Source organism: Panthera uncia, chromosome E3, assembly GCF_023721935.1.
Source record: "Panthera uncia isolate 11264 chromosome E3, Puncia_PCG_1.0, whole genome shotgun sequence".
NCBI lineage: Eukaryota > Metazoa > Chordata > Mammalia > Carnivora > Felidae > Panthera > Panthera uncia.
In genome coordinates this window covers 3,554,743-3,579,991 of record NC_064815.1, presented here as the reverse complement: position 1 = coordinate 3,579,991, position 25,249 = coordinate 3,554,743, and the positions used below count along the sequence as shown (strand labels likewise).

Here is a 25,249-nt window from a genome sequence, read left to right as displayed (position 1 = left end):
CAGAAGCTTGGACCGCGGTGCTGGCAGGGGTGATGGAGGGCAGTGGGGGTGCCCAGAGGCACATAGGCAGTAGAATCAGCCAGCCTTGGTGATGGTCAAGATGTAGGGTGGGGACAGGGACAGTAAAGGGCGATGCCCGGGTTTCTGGCCTAGTGATCCCTGCAAAGGAACACTTCTGGGGTCACGGATGTTGGGTTCAGGAAGTCCTTGTTGGATTGTACTGGAATGTCTACTAGCCGGGTCTCGTGGGCAGCTGGGGTAGAGAGGCTGGGAGCTGGAGGGATCATCTGGGCAGCATTCAGAGGTCAGGGGGGCCACAGCTCACGAACCCAAATGTGTCTCAGAGCCACCAATCCTAGAATCCTCTGGTGTGCCTCATGCAGGTTTCTGGGCCCAGCTCTGCACCTACTTAACCGGATCCACAGGGCACGGGCCTGGGAACGTGAATTTAAAATAGCATCTCTCCTTGACTCTGATGATCAAGAATATGGAGATGGCTGGAAATTCTTGAGGATAAATGAGCTCCTGGATAGCAGGGCAGAAAGGGGGTTCTAAATGTGGTCAATGGAGGGGTTTCACGGGGTCCAGGAACCCTCTGAAAACTAGTGTCTAAGTTTCCTATGTGTTGCTTTAGGAAAAGGGTTGAGACTTTTATTAGATTGCCAAATGAGCCCATGATCCAAAGAAGTTAAGAGGCACTGGTACAGGGCAAGGATCACTTGGGAATGTCCTGTTGAAATGGATGCCAGGTTGACTTTGAAGGGAGGTGACGTGACGGAAGGGGCCCTATAGCAGGAGTCTGGGATATTGGGGCCACTGCTTTTACTGCTCGCTGTCTTTGTGGTTTTGGAAAGGTCACCTTGTTTCGCTGAGCCTCCTTAACCTGTCTGTAAAATGGGTATAATTGTACCAGCTTGACCTCACCGTGTGGATTTTATACACTTTGTTGAGCAAATAATTAGCCAACATCTGCTGGATATCAGGTGCTGAGCCATGGGGTAGAGACCAGACCTGTTCCTCCCCTTCCTGTCCCCAGTTCTAGGTCATCGAGGTGCAGTGTTGTGGAAGGGGGTCTTGGGGGGGGGCACCTGGCAGTATCGGGGGAGGATGCGATCCCACAGCACACCTGGGCAGGTAGAGGAACTGTTAGCCAAGTTCTCTGAGTGTGTGTGTGTGTGTGTGTGTGTGTGTGTGTGTGTTCCTCACTGGCTTCCTTTTCCTCTTTCTTTCTTCCTCCCTTTTCTTTCTTTCTTTCTTTCTTTCTTTCTTTCTTTCTTTCTCCCTTTTCTTTTCTTTCTTTCTTTCTTTCTCTTTTCTTTCTTTCTTTCTTTCTTCCTTTTCTTTCCTTTTCTTTCTTTCTTTCTTTCTTTCTTTCTCCCTTTTCTTCCTTCCTTCCTCCTTTCCTTTCCTTTCCTTTCCTTTCCTTTCCTTTCCTTTCCCCCTCTCTCTCGCTTTCTTTCTTTCCTTTTTTTTAATTGTGGAAAAACCCCACAACCTGAAAGTTACCAGTTTTAACGACTTTTAAGCCTACCATTCAGTAGCATTAAATATATTTGTGCTGTTGTGCAGCACCCCTCCAGAACTTTCTTGCAGATCTGAAGCTCAGTACCCATTAAACACCTCCCCCTTTCCCCCGCCCCAGTCCTTGGCAACCAGCTTTCTTCTTTCAGTCCCTCTGAATGTGACAACTTCAGATACTTCGTGTAAGTGGAATCATATAGAATCTGTGCCTGGCTCGTTTCACTTAACATAAATGTCCTTGAGGTACGTCCATATTTTAGCAGGTGTCAGAATTTACTTCCTTTTTAAAGGCTGAGCAGTGATATACCACACTGAGTCCTCCCGTTTTTCTGTCGGTGGACCCTGGCTTGCTTCTTGGGTTTAGCTCTTGCGAATAGTACCTCCAGGAACGTGGATACACACATATATCTTCCAGACCCTGCTCTCATTGCATACCCAGCTGTGGAACTGCTGTGTCCTGAGGAAATTCTGTGTGTAATTTTTTGGGGAACTTCCGTACCATTTTCCATAACACTTGTATCATTTGGCACTTCTGCCAGCGATGGGCAGGACCAATTTCTCCACATCTTCACCAGCACTTGTTATTTTCTGGTTTTTTTTTTTTTCCATAGTAGCCATCCCGATGGATGTGGGGTGTCTCATGGGGTGTCGATTGACATTTCGTTGGTGATTGTTGATGAGAATCTTCTACTGCGCCTGTTGGCTATTTGTATGTCTTCCTTCGAGAAATGTACATCCAAGTCCTTTGTTCATGTCTTTTTAAAAATTGTTCTTAATGTTATTCATTTTTGAGAGATGGAGAGAGACAGAGCATGAGTGGGGGAGGAGCAGAGAGAGAGGGAGACACAGAATCTGAAGCAGGTTCCAGGCTCCGAGCTGTCAGCACAGACCTGGACGTGGGGCTTGAACTCATGAACCGGGAGATCGTGACCTGAGCCAAAGTCAGATGCTTAACTGACTGAGCCACCCAGGCGCCCCTCTTTGCTCATTTTTTAATCGGGTGGAGTTTTTGCCGTTGAGTTGTAGGACTTCTTTATATACTGTGTATGTTAATCCCTTATGAGATATGTGATTTGCAGATATTCTCTCCCATTCCATAGGTTGTCTTTCCACTCTGTTGATTGTGTCCTTTGATGCACAAAAGTTTTTTAGTTGGACGTAGTTCCCTTTGTCTATTTTTACTTCCGTTATTGTTGCTTTTGGTGTCCTATTGTGTTGTGTGTGTTTTAAATTGGAATATAACTCACATATCATAAACCAGCTTTTAAAGTTTATGTTTTTTAATTTATTTTGAGAGACAGATAGAGAGCAAGTGGGGAGGGGGCAGAGAGAGAGAGGGAGACAGAATTCCAAGGAGGCTTCACACCGTCAGTGCAGAGCCCGATGCTAGATTCGAAGTCACGAATCGTGTGATCGTGACCTGAGCCGAAATCAAGAGTCAGATGCTTAACCGACTGAGCGCATAGACCACCCTTGTAAAGAATACACCTCAGTGTGGTTTTCAGTATATTCACAAGGTCGTGCAGCTGTCTCCACTGACTGGTTCCAGAACTTTTTCATCTCCCCAGACAGGAACCCTGTACCCATTCAGCACTTACTTTCCCCACGTCTCTCCCCGCCCAGCCCCTGGCGACCATCCATCTACATTCTGCCCCTACAAATTTGCCTGCTCTGGACGTCCCATAGAAATGGAATCACCTAGCCTGTGGCCTTTTGTCTTTCTTCTTTTGCTAAGTGTCATGTTTTCCGGGTTTGACCATGTTTGCACATTTCTTCGTTCCTTTTTATGGCTGAATAATATTTCATCGTATGGCTAAAGCACATGCTGTTTTTCCATTCGTAAGTTGATGGACATTTGCATTATTTCTGCTCTTTAGGTCTTTAAAAAATTTTTTTTTAATGTTTATTTATTTTTGAGAGAGAGTGCAAGCTGGGGAGGGGCAGAGAGAGGGAGACACAGAATCCAAAGCAGGCTCCAGGCTCTGAGCTGTCAGCACAGAGCCTGACGCGGGGCTGAGATCACAAACCTTGAGATCATGACCTGAGCCAAAGCCGGACGCTTAACCATATGAGCCACCCAGGCGCCCCTCTGCTCTTTGGTTCTTACGAAAAGTGCTGCTGTGAACATTCGTGTACAAGTGTTTCTGTGGACATTTGTTTTTCAGCTCTCTAGGGCGTAAACCTAGGAGGGAGATTGCTGAGCCCTACAGCAGACTCTCTGTTTTAGCCACGCTGTGTTACAGACCCGCTTTGATTGAGTCTTCTGGGCTTCCAGCCGCCTCGGGGAATAGGGAGAGCCCAGACTCGAGATCAGACAGACCCAGGTTTGAATCTTGTGTCCACCGATCTCCAGCCAGGGTTCACTGAAGTCCAGGCCTGCCTGTTAGGTCCTTTCCTCCAACCCACAGGCAATTCCACGCTACCAGCGGGCAAATAACACTGCCCTGGGAGACCCAGGACATTCCCAGGAAGACCTGATGGTAACCCTGTACTCGCAGTGACCTTGACCAAGTCAGAGCACCTCCTAGATCCCCATCTTCTCGTCTGTCCAGGGGGATCATGTTGGCTCTATCGTAGGGTTGCGTAAAGGGGACTAGGTGAGGCGACAGACGTATATAGCCAGCTGAGTGGGACCCCTGGCGCCTTGTGTGGCTTTCATAAATGGTGCCTGTTATCCACCTTCTGGTGACTTCTGTGTCCTGCTGCTGTGGGCAGGGCCAGGGTGGGGGCGTGTCCTCAGGTGGAACAGGACATCACACTGCGGCTGTCCCTGGAGCAGGAGACTGTCTCCTGTTGAAAGTTATGTCTATACTTTCAAGGCACCGTCTTTACACAATGCACGTAGACCCAAAGGCCATGGGGTCCCGCGGATCCCCCTGAGTAGGATGGTTTCCTCTTGCCGCGGACAGAGTTCTTACATCTGATTTTGGTCCTAATTGTCAGGGCTGGTTTGTTGGCGGGGTTCAGTCGGTGTTGCATGGCTGGTCCTCACCCGGCCCAGGGTCTCGAGTTGAGGAGGATGCTGTCCCGTGGTCCCAGATGCCCCAGGGAGTCACATGTTAGCGGGGGCCAGGCCCTCAGGCAAAAATCACGAGTCAAAACTACCCCCACAAATCCCTGACCAGTCCGTCAAGCAGAATAATGTTCTGCCTCTCAGGAAGCCTCTCCGCTGTCGCTTTGTGTTCCTGGGCGGGATATAAAGCCTGCTCATCCAAATGAGCCACCGATGGAATTGTTGGCTGTTTCTGAGGGGAAGTTAGAGGGAATGAAAAGTAATAGTAATAGCAAACACCGACCCAGCAATTACGATTCATTTAATCTGTATCGCGAACCCGTGAAATGGATACGATGGTTTTTAGTGCTTCCAGGGCGAAGGCAATTGACAGACTGGTGGGAGTTGCTCAGGGGCGTGCTGCTAGGAGGCTGCAGATTTGAGCCCTAGAGTCTGAATCTTGCACCACACCCTGCTGAGGGGGCCAGATGCTCACGCAGGGAGGGACACTTGGGGATGAACCATGGGAACAGCACTTGTAGGGCTTCCGTGTGGGGGGGAATACGTTACATTGTCCCCTGTGTCCGTGGGAGTGCTGCATTGCTCCCGGTGTTCAGAGCGGGTTTTCTTGACGTCAGCACTAATTGCTATTTGGGATCGATAATTCTGCCTTGTGGGGGTTGTCTTGTGCATTGTACGATTTTAGCAACAGTAGCATTGCACCCTATCCCCAAGTGACAGCCAGGAAAGTCTCCAGAGTGGTCAGATGTCTCCTAGGGGCAAAATTACCCCTGTTGAGAACCCTGATTGGGTTATTCTCCCTCCCTCCCTCCCTCCCTCTAGGGTTTGGATTTGGATTTGGATAAGTTAAATTTGCATTTGAGGGGAGTCAGAGCATTCCCAACCCCTCTACGTTTGACATTGACCCAAGGGAAGCTGGTGGGGTGGGCATGTGACCACAGACAGAGCCTTGGTGGCCACCTGCAATGCTCTGAAATCAACACAGGTGCATCTCTAATTGCCACACACACACACACACACACGTGCGCATACACACACACACACACACATACATACACACACACCCCATGCTCCAACACAGAAAGGAGGAGAAGAATTTCGGTTTTTCTTTGTTGTTATCCCAGAAAGTGTTCGCCTCAGTAATTGAGGACCCCTCCCCTGGACCCCTGTCCCCAGTGACCTTGGGGAGGTCGTGCTGCCCCTCCCCCCACCCTGAAATCTATTTTAAACATCTAGAAATACAACACGTAAGCAGGTCCCACCAAGAGCTGAGGGTTTAATTTTAAGGAAGGTCCATGATTACCAAGGAAAACAGCCTGCAGAATCAGGGAACTGGACAAATTTCGGTTCTCTTTGATTAGAGCACAGAATTCATATTTTGAAATTAACTCCTGTATCAACAGCAGCATAACTTCCCCTTACTTACATTTCTTGCTAACATGAAATCGATTGCATAAGCCCCGCCAACAATAAAATCACCAGAAGGAGATTTTTGCTCAAGTGTGGCCCACACAATCAGGGAGGGCACTGGGGATGGTGGTTAGGTTCTGATGTTTGATATCGGACAGGAGGCTAATCGTGTGGACCCATAGGATTTAATTCACTCATTCATTTATTCTGGGCTGATGCTACTGACGTGTGGGGCCAGACGTTCTTTTTTTATTTTTTTAAGTTTAGTTACTTATTTTGAGACAGACAGAGACCGTGTGAGTGGGGGAGGGGCAGAGAACGAGAGACAGAGGAGGGGAGGGGGGAGAGAGAATCCCAAGCAGGCTCCGCAAGGTCAGCGCAGAGCCTGATGCGGGGCTTGAACCTGAGCCGTGAGATCATGACCGGAGCCGAAACCAAGAATCAGACGCTGAACCGACTGAGCCACCTGGCTGCTCCCAGGGCCTGACATTCTTTGTTGAGAGGACTGTCTTGTGCACCGTAGCAGCGTTTCTTGGCCACTACCCCACTGGATCGTAGCGGTCCCCGAGTTGGGGCAACCGAAAATGTCTCCAGATATTTATTGCTTTTGCAAAAGGAGCAAAATGACTTCCCTTTTGAGAACCACTGGTTTATTCTTGCGCGCACTTCATTTGTTCGTTAAATCAACAGAAACTTTCTAGAGCCTCTGTGTGCTGAACACTGTGCTGGGGGTCACAGAGAAAACCAGACAGGCCTGGTTCTGGTCCTCACGGAACTGACATTTTAACTAAGGAGAAGGCAGTGACCATCTAAGCAAGTATCTATTAAACAAAGAAACTTTAGAGAGGGATAGTCCCAGGAAGGGAAAGCCAGCAATGTAGGAAGTGAGGAGTGAGAGGGAGAGACAGTTGGAGATTGATTAGGGGGATGGACATGTGAGGCTTTGAAGAGCCCAGTGGCGAATTTGGAATTTCATCTGCGTCTGATGGGCGATCTTTGTAGAGATTTGAGCAGGGAGGGGATGGTGTGATCTGACCGACGCTTGAGAAAGTTGCCTGTGACTGGCATGTGGCCATAGGGCAAGGGTGGAAGCAGCGAGATGTGTTAAGAGGCTGGTGAAGGGGCCAGAGTGGAAGTTGCTGGTGGCCTGGACTGGCTGAACTCCAGGCACACACTTGGGGACTTGGCTCAGATGGACCTTTGTGCAGATTCTTTCAGCTCCAGGGGTGGGAGTCCAAGGTCAGAGAGACATGGTTGGAAGCGGTGGGGTGGGGAGCTTAGATGCAGGTCTTGGAGTCTCGGGGTCCCAACTTCATCAGCATCTCCGGGGACCTCAAAGAAGGGGCAAGACTTCGGGTCCTCAGGCCCCATCCCTGAAGATGCCGACTCAGTCCCTGTGGATATGGGTGTGGAAACCTCCGGCAGCAAAGCTTTTCTGTGTCCCAGGCCCCTCGGGAGATTTTTCTCGGTTGTCCCTTTGTGGATGATAGGGAGTGTGCCCACTGTCTTCGGCACGGGAGGGTGGGTACAGATACCAAGCTTAGCCCTCAATTTTGCCAGGTGGTGCTCGTGAATTTCCTTAGTAGAGACCAACTCAGTGGGTCTGGGTGAGAATGTGATGGGCCAGCTCTGGGGCTGGCCCTTCCGCAGCCCTGAGGAAATCCTCTCACACCGGGGCTCAGCCTTGGGTGTCCCGGGGCGGCCTAGTCACTCCTCACTCATTACAGGAGCAAGGTACTTTCAGGGTGACTCAGACGCAGCCACAGCTCGTGGTAGCAGATCCTGACCTTCTTCCTGCGTTGCAATACATACGACTCTCTGCCCTGGATTTTAAAGTACTTTACAATCGAAATTGCAGAGGAATAGTCAGGGGTACTGATTCCAAGCCTCTGACATACTCTCTTAGGCCAGGAAAGTATTTTAAATGAGTTTGATTTTACCTATTTATTTACTTGTTTATTTATACATTTTTTTATGTTTATTCATTTTTGAGAGAGGGAGAGAGACGGAGCGTGAGCGGGGGAGGGGCAGAGAGCGAGGCAGACACAGAATCCGAAGCAGGCTCCAGGCTGCGAGCTGTCCGCACAGAGCCCGACGTGGGGCTCGAACTCATGGACTGTGAGATCATGACCTGAGCCGAAGTCGGATGCTTAATCGCTGAGCCACCCTGGCGCCTCTAAAAATTACTTATTTCTTAAACAATTTTGAAGATCAGTTCAAAACATTTGTATGTTGATTGCAAGTTTAATTCCATGTCCTTGGACAACTTAAACTACAGTTTTCATTGTAGCATTAGTCATTGTTTGGGCACCAAATTGACCCACAAACACCTGCATACATACACATGCGCAGCAGTGACGAAACTTAACTGCTCTCGATGTGATGGTTTGTGGGCCCCAGATGAAGAAATCATAAAACACAGCAACAGCATATGTTGATAGAAAATAATATTTTGGGGGCACCTGGGTGGCTCAGTCAGTTAAGCGACTGGCTCTTAATTTTGGTTCAGGTTGTGAGCTCACAGTTTGTGAAATCAAGCCCCACGTCAGGCTGACAGTGCAGAGCCTGCTTGGGATTCTCGCCCTCCCTCTCTGCCCCTCCCCTGCTTGTGCTCTGTCTCTCTCTCTCTCTTACTCTCAAAATAAATAAACATGAAAAAAATTTTTAAAGAAAATATTTTGAATCAACATCCTGAAAAGGACTTAAAAACCTTTCTACTTTGAAATAAATTCAAACTTATCAGAAAGCAAGAACAGTACAGAGAACTAACACATGCCCTTGACCTGGGTTTACCAGCTGTTAATACTTTGCTGTGTGTGTGTGTGTGTGTGTGTGTGTGTGTGTGTGTGTAGGTGTGTATGCATACCAACCCAGGATTACCCACTGCATTTAGTTATTCTGGAATATTCCTAGCCTTTCTTTTTTTAATTTTTTATTTTAGAGAGAGAGCACGCATACGAGCAGAAGAGAAGGGCAGAGGGAGGGAGAGACAGACGACAGAGAGACCGGAGAGAAGGGGAGACAGAATCCCAAGCAGGCTCTGCACTATCAGCACAGAGTCCCATGTGGGGCTTGAGCTCACCAGCTGTGAGATTGTGACCTGAGCCAAAATCGAGGGGCAGATGCTTAACCGACCGAGCCACCCAGGCACCTCTCAAGCTCTGTTACTATTGAATAGGTGGCCCAGAAATGGCATTTTTTGCCCTCCCCCACCTCTGAGCTGCACCCCAGCCCCCAGAATGGTCTTTGGTTCTATTCACCAAAGAACCCAGGGTTCCTTAGAGAGGAACCGGTTCCAAATCTGGATGCAGAAACCAGTCTGTCTGCATGTGGCAAATTCTTTTGTTGCCAGAAAGAACAGGTATGTTTTGAAATGTCACACAAATTCTAAAGAACCCAGTTTAACAGGGCTCCCACAGGCCGTGCTGGTGATTTGGTATCTGCTGAATGAATTAACAGTTAAGTTCATTAATATGAATTAATATGATTTCTGTTCTCCCATTAAATAACCTACAAGTTGGGCCCTACCACCCACAGCCTTTGTTTCCAAGGTGCTGTAAGATGCACGTTCAGTTATAGCTGTTGGGGGTGTGGGGCAAGAAATGAATACCACGTTAATGATTGCGTCCATTCGTGTGTACGTCCTGATTGCAGAAACGTTAAAATGGCCAAAATGGGGGCGCCTGGGTGGCTCAGTCGGTTGGGCGTCCGACTTCTGCTCAGGTCATGATCTCACAGTCCGTGCGTTTGAGCCCCGCGTCGGGCTCTGTGCTGACAGCTCAGGGCCTGGAGCCTGCTTCGGATTCTGTTTCTCCCTCTCTCTCTCGCCATCCCCTGCTCATGCTCTGTCTCTCTCTGTCTCAAAAATAAATAAAAACAATAAAAAAATTTTTTTAAAAAGGCCAAAATGGAAGGAAAGACCGGATTCTCTCCATTTTGTGGATGAGGCAGCTGAAGCTTCCAAGATTCAGGCAAGAGACCCAACCTCACACAATAGCTAACATTTGATGCCTTCAAATGCTGCCCTTTCTGGCCAAATCTAGTAGCTCTTGAGAAATAAAAGCACATACATGGGTGAGTTAGGTGAATTCTGCTTTCTATTTTCAGTGCCCAACGAAAGCACCCCACTCAGATCCAGGGTAAAAACAAATAACAATACAGATTTCTTACCTTGTTCGACCTCTCTGAGGTGCCTGCCACCTGCTCTAAAATACCTTTGTGCTGGCTTCTACTCCAGCCTTCTGGAAAATCAGTCCTTTCTCTCCTTTGGTTAATAACTCTAGGTCTCCCATTTAAAAGAGGTGAGCGTAACAGCATCTGCCCCCACGGCCTCATCCCCCTACCCCCACCTCTCTCCAAGTAAGCCTGGGACCCTTCATTTTACCACCTGGATTCTTAGAGGAACCTGACTCTCCTTGTCCTTCCTCCCTTTGAAACCACCTGACAAAACATAACGTGGGTTACAGTTAAAACTCTTCAACATTAGAGCCTGTATCAGTTAGCTCCTGCTGCATAACAAATTACGTCAGACTTAGCGGGTTCAGACAGCAAACATTTATTATCTCACACTGTGAAGGTCAGCAGTGTGGGAGCAGCTTAGCTGAGTGGTTCTGGTTCTGGGTCTCAAGTGATTAGCCAAGGCTGAGGTCATCTGAAGGCCCAACTGGGGCTGGAGGAGCCACTTCCAAGATGGCACCTTCACATGGCTGTTGGTTGGGCGCCTCAGCTCCTTGCCATGTGGGCCTCTCCATAGTGCTGACAACAGAAGACAGCTGGCTCTCCCAGGGAGAGAGAGGAAGAGAGCAAGAGAAAGTGACCAATCTCAGAAGTGACATACAGTCATTTGTAGTATATTCTATCAGTCATGCAGACCAGCCCTGGTTCACTGTGGGAGGTGACTATACAAGGGTGTGAACACCAGGAGATTGGGATCACTGGGGAACATCTCAGAGGCTGGGTACTTACAGAGCCCAGCCCAAAGAAGGAATGGACGTGCACGTGGGCACAGAGTGCCCCCCGGGCTCCAGGCATTGGTATGAAGTAGATATGATTATCACCATTTTTCGGTGGAGGAAGCTGGACCAGGAAGGTAGAGTCACTTGTCTAAGGTCACACAGTAAATAGGAGAACTGAAATTTGCAAGGCAGTCATCTACTTCCCTGCCTACTTAAAAAAAAAAAATTATGTGCATATATATATATATTATAGAGAGTTCCAAACACACACACCACATAGAATAAAATCATGAACCCCATGGACCCAACACTCAGCTTCAGGAATGATAAACTCATGGCCAGTTCTTTGAATTATCCCCTGGTTATTTTGAATTTTTTTTTTTTTTCAACGTTTTTTATTTATTTTTGGGACAGAGAGAGACAGAGCATGAACGGGGGAGGGGCAGTGAGAGAGGGAGACACAGAATCGGAAACAGGCTCCAGGCTCCGAGCCATCAGCCCAGAGCCCGACGCGGGGCTCGAACTCACGGACCGCGAGATCGTGACCTGGCTGAAGTCGGACGCTCAACCGACTGCGCCACCCAGGCGCCCCTCCCCTGGTTATTTTGAAGCAAACTCCAGACATCACATCACGTCACTTCAAGCATAATTTGATATGTTCTCTCTAAAAGAAAACTCATTTTTATTTTTAGTTTTTAAAGGACATTTTCTTTTTCTTTTTTTTTTTTTTAAGTTTATTTATTTTGAGAGAGAGGGCCAGAGTGCATGCAGGGGAGGGGCAGAGAAAGAGGGAGAGAGAATGCCAAGCAGGCTCTGCACTGTCAGTGCACAGCCTGACGTGGGGCTCGATCCCATGAACTGTGAGATTGTGACCTGAGCTGAAATCAAGAGGCAGACGCTTAACCGACTGAGCCACCCAGGTGCCCCGAGAGAGGTAATTTTTAAAAGCAGAACCACAGTAGCATTTCTCACTTAAAAATAATAATTCGCAAATACTGTGAAATACCCAGCCAGTGTCCAAAGTTTCTTGATTGTCTCGTAATTTTATTTACTTATTTGTTGGAACCGCAGCCCAGTAACATTCCCACGTTGCCGGATTCCTTAGGTCCTTTTAACCCATAGCCTTCCCAGTCTCCTTCTGTCTTTTCTAACCCTTTGCCATTGCTTTGATGGTCTGTAGAGCTTCCTCCAGTCTGGATTTTGTTTGTCCTTCAGTATTTTCCTTGGCCCCCTAGATTTCTTGCACATTAGTAGTTGGAGCCGGAGGCTGGATGGGATTCCGCTGTGGTTGATTTGACGCCAGTTTCAAGGGGCGGGGGGTGGGGTGTCCTTCCACCGGGGGCTCCTGATGCCTGCTTGTCCTCAGCTCTGTCCCTCCCTGAGTCCTCTCAGTGTGAACTGTAGTGATCTACAGTCTCCCCCCAATGACGTTTTGGTCATTGGCAGGTGTACATTACAGAGACAGGGCACATTGTGTGTTAGATTCTTGCCCTTCATTCTCCTGTGTTGTAGACACGATCGGGGTCATTCTCCTGTGTTGTAGACACGATCGCATCCTCTTTTTTTCTCCCATAGGTGAGCGGAGGGCTTGTAAGTATCAGATGAGTTGCAGATTGTTTCTCAGATGGTCCCACCGGTGGCCGGGCAGGAGCCTCTTCCAGCCGGTTTTTGAGTCTTTTGTCTGACTTCCGTGGTCTGTGACAGCCTCCTTGCTACCTGGGGTGTACGGATGCCCCGGGCTTGTGTGCGTTTGTCCATCTGTGCCTGGAATCCCCCGCGTGGAGTCCAGAGGTCAGCGTCTGGGTGCGTCTCTGGCCTCAGCTCCCAGGTTCTGTGGCCACACAGTGTGCCAGGTGGACCCGGACTCATCTCTTAGTGGATGTATTGGGGGGAGGGGTTTCACCAATGTCTGTGGCTCAGTGGGGGGCAGCTGACAGGTGCGGCAGCCTGGAAACTCTAGGCTGAAATGAAGGACTTGGGTTCTGGTGCAGAGTCTGCCGCTCAGAGCAGCTGCTAGCACTTAGCGAGCCTTCCCGACCCTTCTTTGGGCAGACCCGCTTCCCTCCGGGGCGTGAAGCCAGAGAGAGGGGAGGTGGGGCCTGATTCCAGCTGCCGTTACCTGCATAAATGCTTCTTTGCTCAGAGCCTGGGGCGATTCACTTCACCTTGCTTCCTGGCTTCCTCATCTGCAAGATGCCTCTCTGTCTGCTTCCTACCTGGCTTCCTTGGGCTCATTTGTCCCAAGGTGGGTATTATGGGTTGACTCGTCTCCTCTCCCCCCAGAAAAGATCTATGGAAGTTCTAACCTCTAGTCCCGCAAAAGGTGAGCTTATTTGGTAAGAGGGTCTTTGCGTTTGCAGATAGGATTAGTTAAGATGAGGTCACACTGGAGCAGGGTGGGCTGCTAATGCAGAGTGGTGTCCTTATAAAAAGCCAACCCCGGGAAGGCAGGCTCGTTGAGGACACCGTGCGACACTGGGGGCAGAGATTGGGGTGAGGCAGCCACAAGCCCAGGCACGCCACCAGAAGGTAGAGGAGCGGCACGGGACGGATCGTCCCCCATGGCCCTCAGCGGGAACCAGCCCGGTCCACGCTGTGAGTTTGGATTTCTGGCCTCCGGGTGGGCAGGGAGAACTTTCTGTTGTTTTAAGTCACCCCGCTGCTGGTGCTTTGTTCACAGTAGTTCCAGGAGACAAATACAGCGGGTGGTTGCTTTCCCCGGTTCCTGCCACCCCCAGGTTGCTCTGAGGCCCCAGCAGCACTGGCATCACCTGGATGCTCATTGAGATGCAGACTCTCGCCCCACCCCCGCCCCGGACCTCCAGAATCAGAATCCTGATTGAACGAGGGACCCAGGTGATCCGTCTGAGGAAGAAGGGGGTGGAATGGCGAGTCCCCGACGCACTGTGTCTGGGAGCAGCTGGCATTTATTGAAGCCCCGCTGCCCGCCAGGCAGTGCCCCAAGCCCTCAGGGACATTATCGTCCCCTCGTGGGTTCCCCGCGTCCCCCTGGAGTCAGCGCTGCTACCGTGCACGTGCTGCTCCGCTTGGGGCACGTGATTTATGTGAACTACGCCTGATTGGCACCCCACCCCCACCCCAGCAGCCCTTCTCACCCCGTTTCATGGGTGAGGAGAACGGGACTCTCACAGAGAGGTTAAGCCACCTGCTCAGGGTCACCCAGGTCTTCGGTGGTGGAGCTGGGATGTGAACCCGGCCAGACCTCTGATCAGCGTGTCCCAACTTGTACCCAGAGCCGCTACTCCCCCGCTCCCCCCCACGCCCCCTTCTTTGGGAGAGCTCCTGAGGGCAGCTCTCATTTCCCCATTTCTTTTCTCTCGCTTGGAAGTTGTGGTAAACTACACATCATGTAAAATTGGCCATTTTTAACCATTTAAAGTGAACGATTCTGTGACAGGCGTGGAACCATCACCATTGTCTGGTTCTAGAACCTTTGCATCCCCCCAAAAGGAATCCCCCTTGCCCATTGAACACAAACTCCCTGTTCTCCTGTCCCCCTGCCCCCTGCAGCCTCTCCTGTGCTTACCGTCCCTCTAGATTGGCCTGTTCCGGATGTTTCCCAGGAGTGGAATCCTACCCTATGTGCCCCGGCTGCTTTGGCTCAGCATTTCCATTTGTTTTCCAGGTTCCTCTGTGTTGTAGCAGGTGTTAGCCCTTCGTCCCTTCTTATTTTTCATGTTTTTTATTGTGGTTACATATGCATCATCTAAAGTGAACCATTGCGACCATTTCCAAGTACAGCTCGGTGCTGGTAAGTACGTTCACACTGTTGTGCAAGCGTCACCACCGTCCGTCTGCCAAACCGAAACTCGGTACACATTGAGCAATGACTGTTCCCTCGCCGTCCTGCTTTGCTGGCTGTGTGAACCTTCCTGCTCTAGATTCCTCGTGCAGGTGGATCCGACAGTATCTCTGCCTTTCTGTCTGGCTTTTTTCACTTAAGCCTCACGCTTTCAAGGTTTGTCCTCCCGATGGCCTGTGTCCATGCTTCCTTCCTCTCTCTGGCCGTATAAGGTCCCGCTGTGTGGATCGGTCCTATTTTGTTCATCTACCTAGCACTGGACACGTTTCGGCCATCGGGAAGGTTGCTGCTGTGCAGACACACGTGCAGGTTTTTGCTGGAAGACAGGTTTTCCGTTGTTTTGGCTTCCAGTTGTGAAAACTCTAGGCTCTGTGGCTGGGGGAGGGGAGGGTGTCTCTGCCTTGGTGCTCTCCTGGGAAAGAGGGGAGGATCCCCCCAGAGGGCCCGCATGGGCCGATCAGCCAGGGGCCCACTGACTTGTCTCTGGGGGTCCACTTTAACTTGCTGCTAAGCCTGTCCAGCCTCTAAAGTTGGGATGCCTCTTTAAGAAGAAATAAAGAACAGAAACAAGTTACAACCCTGGCGACCAGAGGGAAGTCTGGTTATTTTGTTTGTTTAAATTTGCTAAAACACTCAGACTTCTGTCGTGCTGATCTTTGAATCCAAGCCGTGAGGACATAGCGGTCCGCATCTGTGTAGGCGTCCCAACTGTCTGAAAACCTGCCTGTCCCGGGCTCAGTTGACAGAGGTGGAAGGGGGACATTGTCATTTGAGGCAACGAGGGACTCTGCAGGACAGAGGTGTGAACACTACCTCTGGGGCATTCTGGAGAAGAAACCTCCGATTCTCTGCAGACGGTTCGCCCCCCTGGCTGGCCAGGCCCACGGGGTTTCAGAAGGGCACAGAGGGGTCCCCGCTTTTAGAGGCCGGAGGGACCCGCACCTGTTTGTTTTTTTTGCTCCTGGAGCTGAGTCCATGTTGAGGAAGGAGTAGGGAGGGCCCCTTGATTGAGAGGAGCCCATGAGTCCCCTGAGGTGTAGTTAAAATGCAGATGGGGGCTCAGGAGGCCTGGTGGGGGTCTGCTGATCACACGTTTCCAGCCAGACCCCAGCAGTCGAGGGGAGCGGATGAGGGATGGGCAGGCGGCGTTGCGCCTGGGGGTCCCCTTCCTCCCACGTCTTCGTGCTGGCACGCTGCTGGGAGCGGAAGAGACACCTGACTCTAAGTGGGCGTCGGGGCTGAAGAAATAAATAGCACGCTGCTCATTTTTAACAGTTGGGGGAAAACCTCTGACAGAGGATGTCTAAAAGGAGCATCCCCAGCCCAGGCTTTCTCCCCGCCCACCCCCCCCGCCCCACCCCCCCCCAACAAATTGTAACCATGAATGAGAAACAGTGATTAGCCACAGCCACCTCATGCCCCCTCTGGTCTGGTGTCCTAGGGATTTCCTGTCCAGGAACCTCAGGCACCTGGGGCAGATGTTGTCCTCCCATCTTACAGATGAGTAAACCAAGGCCCTGAGCCTCGGCCAGGGCCGTACATTCACTCGGCAAGGATGGTGTGCGAGCGTGGGTCTAGGTTCTCTGGCTCTCCCTGCCCCCACTGTCTGGGTGGGGGCTGGGCAGGCATTTATGTTGCAAGTAGGAGTGGCCTTTTGTTGGTTGGTTGGTTGGTGGTTTCTTTCTTTCTTTCCTTTTCTTTTCTTTTTTTTTTTTGTGCGAGGAGCTGGTAAGCCCAGAAGAAAGGACCTGCTTTCTGGAATTTTCCTCATGCATCCAACTGTAATGGTCAATTACTCAGTTGGGGATTTTTAGGTCTGGATTTTTATTGTGACCACAGATAACCCCCAGAATATCAATTCGTGGGCTTGGTTTATTCTTGTCTCAATGCAAAGTTGAGGTTGCCTCTGATTTCTTTTTCTACTTTTTAATTTTAATTTACATAAAAGTACAGAGAACAGTGAGCCTCCATTGGGATCAGCACGTGGCCAGTGTTACATCCTCACCCCTGCATCCACTCCAGCCCCTGGGTCGTTGGGACGCAAATTCTAGGCACAACCTCATATGCTTGGTTGGTTGGTTGGTTGTGGCAGAGTAAACCGAGGAGTAAAGATACGGTCTTTCCTCAGCCTTTGTCCCAGTGAAAAGCAGAGCTTTCCCCAGTGTCTGAAGGATGATATATAGGACATATATAGGATATATATGATATATATGTTATATATGATATATGGATATTTTATAATCTAATTAAATATATATAGTTTCTGTTTTTGTTTTAAGTATGCTTCATGCCCAGTGGGGAGCCCAATATGGGGCTTGAACTCACGACCCTGACATCAAGAGTCGGATGCTTCACTGACTGAGTCACCTGGGTACCCCTGAAGGAGGAGGTTTTAAATTAAAGGAAGAGAACGTAAAATACAATGTTTGCTGAGGAATTCAAGCTGGAGATAGTCTTTAAAAACCAGAGCATGATTTTCAAAGTAATTTAAACAAACACAAGACAATTTTTTAAGATACTGTTCAATCTCTGCTGAATTTGGGATTAAACCAACCTTTCCCCTCAAGTCAGACCTGCCTTAGAAGCATATGGGAGGGGCGCCTGGGTAGTTCGGTCGGTTAGGCGTCTGACTCTTGATTTCAGCTCAGGTCATGATCTCACAGTTTGTGACATCGAGCCCCCTGTCGGGCTTTGCACTGATAGCCCGGAGCCTGCTTGGGATTCTCTCTCTCCCTCTCTCTTTCTCTTTCTTTCCCTCCCCTGCTCACCTTCTCAAAATTAACCTTAAAAAAAAAATGGGACAGGGGACTTGTGTCCTTGTGGGACCTCCCCCTATTTTATTTTATTTACTTTGTTTAGACACAGCCTCTCCCCAACCCCCATCCACCACCCTCTGTGTCCATTTTTTAGAGCAGTTTTAGGTTTACAGAAAAATTGAGCAAACAGTACAGAGTCCCCATGAGCCCTCCCCCGCCCCAAAGTTTCCCCTATTAACAGCTTGCAGTAGTGTCTTGGATGTGTTACAAACCAACACGGCATTGTTACCTACAGTCCCTTGTTTACATGAGGGTCCGTGCTGGTGGTGGGTATTTTCTAGGCTTTGACATAAGCATAATGACATGTATCCACCATTGTGTCGTGGAGAGTATTTCACTGCCCTGAAAGTCCCCGTATTCTTCTCTCCCTTCCCCCCACTGTCCACAAACCCTAGCAACTTTTTTTTTTTTTTTAACTGTGTCTACCGTTCAGTTTTTCCCAGAATGTCCCTAGTGTTGGAGTCCTACAGTAAGCAGCCTTTTCACACTGGCTTGATTTTGTAACATGCATTTAAGGTTCCTCTTGGCCTTTTCATGGCTTGAGAGCTCATTGCTTTTTAGGGCTGAATAACATTCCCCTGTGTGGAAGGACCCACAGCCGATCGATTCACCTATCGAGGACATCTTGGGTCACTTGCAGTTTGGGGCAGTGATGCATAAGGTTGCTGTAAATAACTGTGTTCTGTGGTAGGTGTGGACTGAAGTTTTAGACTCATTTGAGTAAATCCTGAGCAGTGTGATTACTGGATTGTATCACATGTAGAGTTTTTAGGGTGATTTGCAAAGATTTCTCTGGTCAGGAGCTTCAAGCAAAACTTTTCAAAGGTATGATGTACATTAAGTACGCTAAAGTAGATGGTTTGAACTTTTTTTTTTTAAGTTTGTTTATTTTGAGGAGGAGAGAGACGGAGAGAGAAAGAATTTCAGGCAGGCTCTGCACCATCGTGTAGAACCCAATGTGGGGCTGGAACCCAAGAACTGTGAGATCATGACCTGAGCCGAAGTTGGATGCTTAACCAACTGGGCCACCCAGGTGTCCCTGGTTTGAACTTTTATACGTGTATCCACACGAGATGGAGATACAGAGTGTCTCCAGCACCTTGGTCACCTTCTCAGTCACCCTCCCCTCAACCACCCCCAGAGAAAAAGATGCTCTGATTTCTAGCACGATCCATTGGTTCTGCCAGCCAGCCAGCTCCCAACCTGCAGCTTCTGAAAGCAGATGTTTTGTGGGGGGTGGAGGGGGGAGGTGGAGGGGGGAGGTGGGGGGCCATTAGTAGCAATTAGCTTTATTTTGGTTTGTTTTTAAAATTTTTTTCACTTTTATTTATTTTAGAGCATGAGCTCTCCAGTGAACAGGGAGGGAGGGAGACAGAATATGAATGAGAGAATAAGAATCTCAAGCAGGCTCCCTGCTCCGCGTGGAGCCCGACGCAGGGCTTGTTCGTACAACCCTGGGATCCTGGCCTGAGCCGAAATCGAAATCAAGACTCAGATGCTCAACCCACCGAGCCAGCCAGGCGCCCCTATTTTGATTTGTTTTGAATAGCGCCCAGTATCATCATTGTTCATGCCCGTCTGGGGCAGAGGCTGGCATACTTCCTGGGTAAGAACATTGTCGACTTGGCAGGCTAGCGAATGAGTAAGCGTGGCTGTTCCAATAAAACTTTACTTAGAAGACAGGAAGTGGGCCAGATTGGGCTCCTGGGCCAGAGTTTATGAGCCCAGGGTACAGTGGTGCTTTTCCTTTGCAAAATTCAGGTCTGGGCTGCGCTGCAGGCCCGGCCCCACCTGCCCTGGGAGGGGGTAGTAGCCTGGCGCACACCTTTATGCTTCCTCAGGTGGCTTGCACGCGCCTTCAGGGCCGAGAACCTTCCACATCCCCTCCGAGGGGAAGACCGCAGCTGTGGGGCACAGAACTGTGAACATGGATTTACGCTAAAACACAAGGCCGTAAGGATTCGACCCCCCATCCCCCCCCCCCCCCCCCCCCCCGCCCTGACCACATCTGAAGCAATTTCATTTCCCCTCCTCTCCTCTCCCCTCCTCCTCCTCCTCTCCTCTGGGCCTGGCCTGCCGAGGGTGGCCTACTGAGCGGAAAGTGCTACCTGTTCAAGCTGAGGAATGGAGAAGGTTCTTCGGTGAAATGGAGGGATGGGGGGCAGGCTGGATCTGGAGAGGTCAGGAGTCTCGGGGGATCCCTGCAGAGACAAAGGTCTGCCCCTGGCTAGTGAGAGAGAAAGTTGTGGTCTTGAGGGGAATTTCACAGCTGGGTTCCTTGGAGGTAGATGGGTTTCGAGTGACTGAGGGCTGAGGTAAGCCGGTCACGGTCTGTGAGCACGATCTGTGTTTCAAGCACTTTTGACGTGCCACCTTCCACTTGATCTTTTAATAGCTAGGATGTGGCTGGTGTTGGCATTCCCATTTTACACAAGTGGAGATTGAGTGCCCAGAGGTTGAGTGGCTGAGGGAGGGCAGCGGAGCCGCTCCGAGGTCGGAGTGGGATTTGAACGCGGGCAGTCTGGCACCTCAGGACTGGTTGCCTCTCGAGGGGCAAGCGGGTGGGTGCCTGGGAGGGTGGAGTTGGAAGCCAGTGGCCTTGGGATGTGGAGGTGACTGTCAGGGTGCTCTGTGGCCATGGAGGTGGCAGAGAGAACCCCGGGGGGTGGCAGGCTGCCCCCCCTCCCCCCACCGTCCCCCGGCAGGGAAAGGCAGACAGGTGAAAGCCATGGCCCTCACTGCTCTCAAGACCAGGAAGCTCCCCCTGTGAGTGCTGGCGGGGGACAGAGGCGGACCGAAGGAGGGTTTGGAGGGCGGCCCAGAGGACAGCCTGCATCGGACAGGATGAAAGCCGTATTTGAGGGTGCAGGAGGCATCCTTTTTTACTTTGGCCTTTGAATAATGATGGCCACGATAATAGTACTTTCCATTATAAATTAAGGAAATCATTTGACGGGTACCTAACTAAGCAGAACCTTCCAACAATGGGAATTTTTCTGCATTTGTTAGGAAACCACAGCCAAAAAAAGTGGGTGGGCAGGGGATTTATTCGAATGCATGAACTTCCAGGTTTTAGCCTGGATCCGTGGACGTGGGTGGGTGTCTCCTACGTCTTTTACGTCTACACTGTTCTACAATATAAACTCAACTCCATGACTTGGCACGACAAATATTTGCCGAGAATCTTAAATGCCAGGTACGATTATCAGGCATGTAAAATGATCTCAAACATGGCTTTTTCCCTGAAAGAACTTTCATTTCTGGAAAGAGGACTTCTTTATCTTCAGGGTGGAGGCATTAAGATTGTATTAAGACATTTAGTTAAAAGATTCTCAAGATTTAAGGTTAGGGGCGCCTGGGTGGTTCAGCTGATTAAGCATCTGAGTCTTGATCTCAGCTCAGGTCATGATCTCAAGGTTTGTGAGTTCAAGCCGCGCGTCGGGCTCTGTGCTCTCTGCTTCGGATCCTGTCTCCGTTTCTGGCCCTCTCCGTTCACGTATGTGTACTCCCTCACGAACATTTAAAAAAAAGATTTATGGTTAAAAGGGCGTCAGAGACTGCTGAGGGTCTTATGTTCGGGAATATTCCAGATCTGGACAATCTATGAGATCACATCTGATTCTTCAGGGCTAGGTACATGTCCCCGGCTGGCTTGCACCCCAGCCACAGGAGAGCTCAGGATATGAAAGGGACAGAGGAGAAGTGTTCTGGCGAATGGCCGGTGGTTTGGCACCTCTCGCTCCTCCTTTGGAACACCAGGAGTAAATTTAGAAGCCACTATGAATTCCGGTTCTCAATCAGTTCACGTTCCCTTGAGAGTCAGAAACCGCACAATTACACAGGAACCCAGTTCGCTTATTCTGTGCGGTCCTTCTTGGAAAGAATGAGCAGGTGCCTGCCTGATGCCACTGCCAGTTAGAGGCTCATGGGCCAATATGAAACACGGCCTGTGATATTTTATTAATCGTATCAGTCTCTGTCCTTTAAAAATATTTTCCCGTTGCAACTTTTAATTTCTGGCTTCTCTTGCAAATACCAGATCCAGCAGAGCTGGGTGAGGAGGCCTGCCCCTTCCTCCCCTCCCTCCCCTCCCTCCAGAGCCCTGGCTGGTGCTTTACCTGCCAACCACCGTCCCCCTTGCAGGGCTGCTTTCTCCATCTTGGCTGCTTGTTTCTTCCGTGCTCTATCAAAGTACATGCCAGAAGGGTCCCCTACCTGGTCCGTGTCACCCACCACCAGCACCTGCCTGACCCCTATAGGTCTTTGTTCTCTCCGCCCTGGATACGTGGGTGGCCTCGTCATCCATCTAACCTTGGGCCTCTGGTCTCTCAGACTTTTTTCTTTATAAATTGCTGCGAGACGAGTCAGGATTTCCCTCTCTCCAGGAACACGCGTTCCCCGGTGACACAAGACTGCACCCATGGGCTGCACGTGGACTGCTCTGTTACTGGTGGAATAACCCAACCTTTACCTTTAGGGAACTGGTCCTTATCACTGCCAGGTGGGGAGGCAGTGACCACTGTCCTGTTTCACTTCAGAGGTACCCAAGTTTCGAAGAAGGCAAGTGATCTTTGAGATCGAGTTAGGGGAAAGTACTGGATTCTTCGAGAGGGGAGAGATGCTAGTATACTAATGACTGTTTCAGAACTTGTGACTTACGGACGTTTGCAGAGCTGCGGCCTGAGTCGGGCTCGCAGTGCACTGGGGACAACGCGGAAAGTCAGAACCCACAGAGTGAGCTCGGTGACTGCCCTCTTGGCCTTTGCAGTGAGGGGGCTTCTGGGTTCTTTCCTAGGCACCCGTTGGCCACCTTTTTCCATCTGTTTTTCCGAGTGAGCGCCATCGTCACCTATGTGTGCTGTGACTGGTTCAGCAGAAGCTTTGTGGGCTGCTTTGTCACCGTGCTTCTCCTCCTGTCCTTTGACTTCTGGTCTGTGAAGGTAAGGCCCCTTCGCTCATGATGCCGTCGTTCCAGAAACACAAGGGCTGTGTTTCTAGATGGTGACCCTCCGGCGGCACGTGGCCGATTTGAGCCCAGAGGTACTTTCCTTGAAACTGCAAATACATACTGAGCCGACATTACTTGAAATTCAAGTTAAAACCCATTGTTCAGAGTTGAACGATGGTTCTGGTCCCCACTTGTCATCGCTGGAAGGACGTGTCTTATGCAAGTGACCGCTCCACCTGGCTTTGGATTTTTGGCAAACCTGGCATACATTTAAAATATGCCACATATTTTTGGAGGGGGGGGGTGTGTGTGGTGGTGGGGGGAGTCACTTACAGGTAAACTGAGTTGAAAATTAGGAGACTCCCACGGATTCTCAGAACCTGCCACGGTTCAGTTCCCCTCTCCCCCTGCTCCCGGGACAAGTTCAACACGAACGGACTTTTTGTCAGTGAAAAGACGACTCGTTCTTTACGGCGTGCCTGGGGTCCTTCTGTCCATGTCCCCCAGAACGTGACCGGGAGACTGCTGGTGGGCCTCCGCTGGTGGAACCACATAGACGAAGACGGGAAGGGCCGCTGGATTTTTGAGGCCAGAAAGGTACCGTCCGCTACGGGTCCGCCTTGCAGCGGGGACGTGGCTGTGGAAGTTTCCGCGGGTCCCCTCTGGGCTCCATGCGGGTCTGGTGGCCGCCGCATGCAAAGAGCGAGAACGGGAGTGCGCTCCCGTTGAAGACGGGGCCCTCCCTCCCCGGCAGGCGTCCCCGCAGCGCAGCGTGGCCACAGAAGCGGAGGCGCGCATCTTCTGGCTTGGCCTCGTCATCTGCCCGCTGATTTGGACCGTGTTTTTCTTCAGCACCTTGTTCTCCTTGAAGCTCGAGTGGCTGGTAAGGCACCGCCCGGCCCTGGCGTGGCTTCGCCATCTGCGCGCAACAGGCGGCACGAGCGGGTTCCGTTGTCGTCTGCCAATTGGTTGGAAACCGCTTTCCTAGATGGTTCACGTACCGGGCCATTCACCCATTTAGCGTGTGCCATTCGCCGGGTTTCCAGGGGATTCACTGTGGTGCCGGCAACACCAAGCCAGTGTGGGGGTAGTTTCATCCCCCCAGAAAGAAACCCTGTACCTTTTTGCCCTCACTCCCTCCTGGCCCTGCTCCTCGTTCTTCTGTTTCAATAGGTTCACCTATTCCAGGTACTTTCTATAACTAGAATTCTAGAACATGATTGCTTGTGATCTTCTCTCACTTAACATGGGATTTTCAAGGTTCGTCGGTGTTGCAGCATTTATCAGTATTTCTTTCCTTTTCTATGGCTGTGTAGCAGCCCCCTCTACGGCCACGCTACGTTGCTTTATCCACTCCCCCACCGATGGCCATGGGCTGGATCTTTTGGATGCGTAGGAATAATGCTGAGGAAGGAGTTGAAAGCAAAGCATGTGCTAGCCTACTCTGGAACCCTTCCTCAATAGGAATAAGCTCACCTCAGAGTTATGAAGTTTCATTTCAGTTTTCTTACCATCTCAGTGCTGTGATTTGCCTCACTTACTGGGAAAACAAAATACCCACAGACCGTAGGAGCAGCAGTATAATTAAAAGCAGGGGCTCTGGAGTTTGGATGCTGGTCCAGCCCTGCATCGGCTCTGGGACTGTGCTCAACTTCGGTTCTCTGGGCTTCACTTTCTTCCTTGTAAAATGGGATGATAATGGCACCAACCTCTTGGGTTGTTGACAAGGTACCTGTGATGATCGGCGAGTGCTCAGAGAAGGTTGGCTGTGACTAGGTACAGGCCAGAGTTGCTTCTATGTGGTTTGGGGGGAGTGGGTGGGTGGGGTTCAATATATGCTCTTAAAAGAATTTGCTTTGTCTGAGCGCAGGCCCTTGTGATAGCTGGGATTTCTCTCCAAGCTGCTAACCTCTATGGCTACGTCCTTTGTAAGATGGGAGGTGAGAGGGACATCAGCAAAATCACAGCCAGTTTTCTGTCCCAGATGGTGTTCCAGACGGTGAGTTACTAGAGTCTTCCTCCCAGACCCCTGCACTCCAGACACCGAAAGGGAAGGAGGCCCACTAGCCAATGCCATTTTAACATTTTCTGTATCAACCAAGCTACCCTGTCAGTACCCCCCAAAAATACCACACAAAAATATTTTTTTAACTTTGCATATATTTCTACACGTGAGAGTAATCTTTGAAATTTGACCAGGCTCTTCTTACAACTGGTTGAACCATCTTAAAATCTGACCAGGGCTGCTTTAGACCAAGACATTGAGCGATGAGCTCTGTGGGCTTTTGGTTACATCGTGGGTTTGCTCTGGCCCCTGAATCAGCAGAATCAGGCCCCTCACTTGTGAGGACAAAGCCACAGCTGACTTTTCCCCTTGCAGGCCAGCCCAAGGGACTTCCAGAAGCCTGGCCTCAAGGGGCTGGAGATTCACAAGCATTAGGTAAGAGGTGGGGGCCTGGGCACAGAGCCAGGGGTGAGCCAGCCTGTGTCCTCCGGGTTTTGCAGGCCTCCTCCCTGCCCTTTCCTCACACTGAACACATACAAAATCAACCATATGTGCAGGCATGAAGGGAGGGGGCAGGAAATGAGAGAAAGGGAGAGAACGAGGGATTTGCCCATCTGTCTGCCCACGCCCCGAGAGAGATGGGAAACGGGAATTCACTCTTCCCTCGGTGTCCATTCCTGCACATCTCCTGGCAATGAAGAGAATTCTAGAATTTACATGGGTGTCTCCTTTTATGTAATTAAAAAAACCCAAAAACC

The 25,249-nt window shown here is 50.3% G+C and overlaps 1 protein-coding gene across 1 annotated transcript in view; it reads left to right on the top strand.

Moving 5' to 3' along the window:
* TVP23A (trans-golgi network vesicle protein 23 homolog A) overlaps positions 1–24,926 on the top strand; it is a 42,617-nt gene extending 17,691 nt beyond the window's left edge. The window contains exons 3-7 of the mRNA XM_049639362.1: positions 22,334–22,478; positions 22,994–23,083; positions 23,241–23,369; positions 24,357–24,485; positions 24,867–24,926. Coding sequence (XP_049495319.1) covers positions 22,334–22,478; positions 22,994–23,083; positions 23,241–23,369; positions 24,357–24,485; positions 24,867–24,926 — 553 coding nt within the window. The remainder of the gene's footprint in view (positions 1–22,333; positions 22,479–22,993; positions 23,084–23,240; positions 23,370–24,356; positions 24,486–24,866) is intronic.
* The last annotated feature ends 323 nt before the right edge of the window (positions 24,927–25,249 follow it).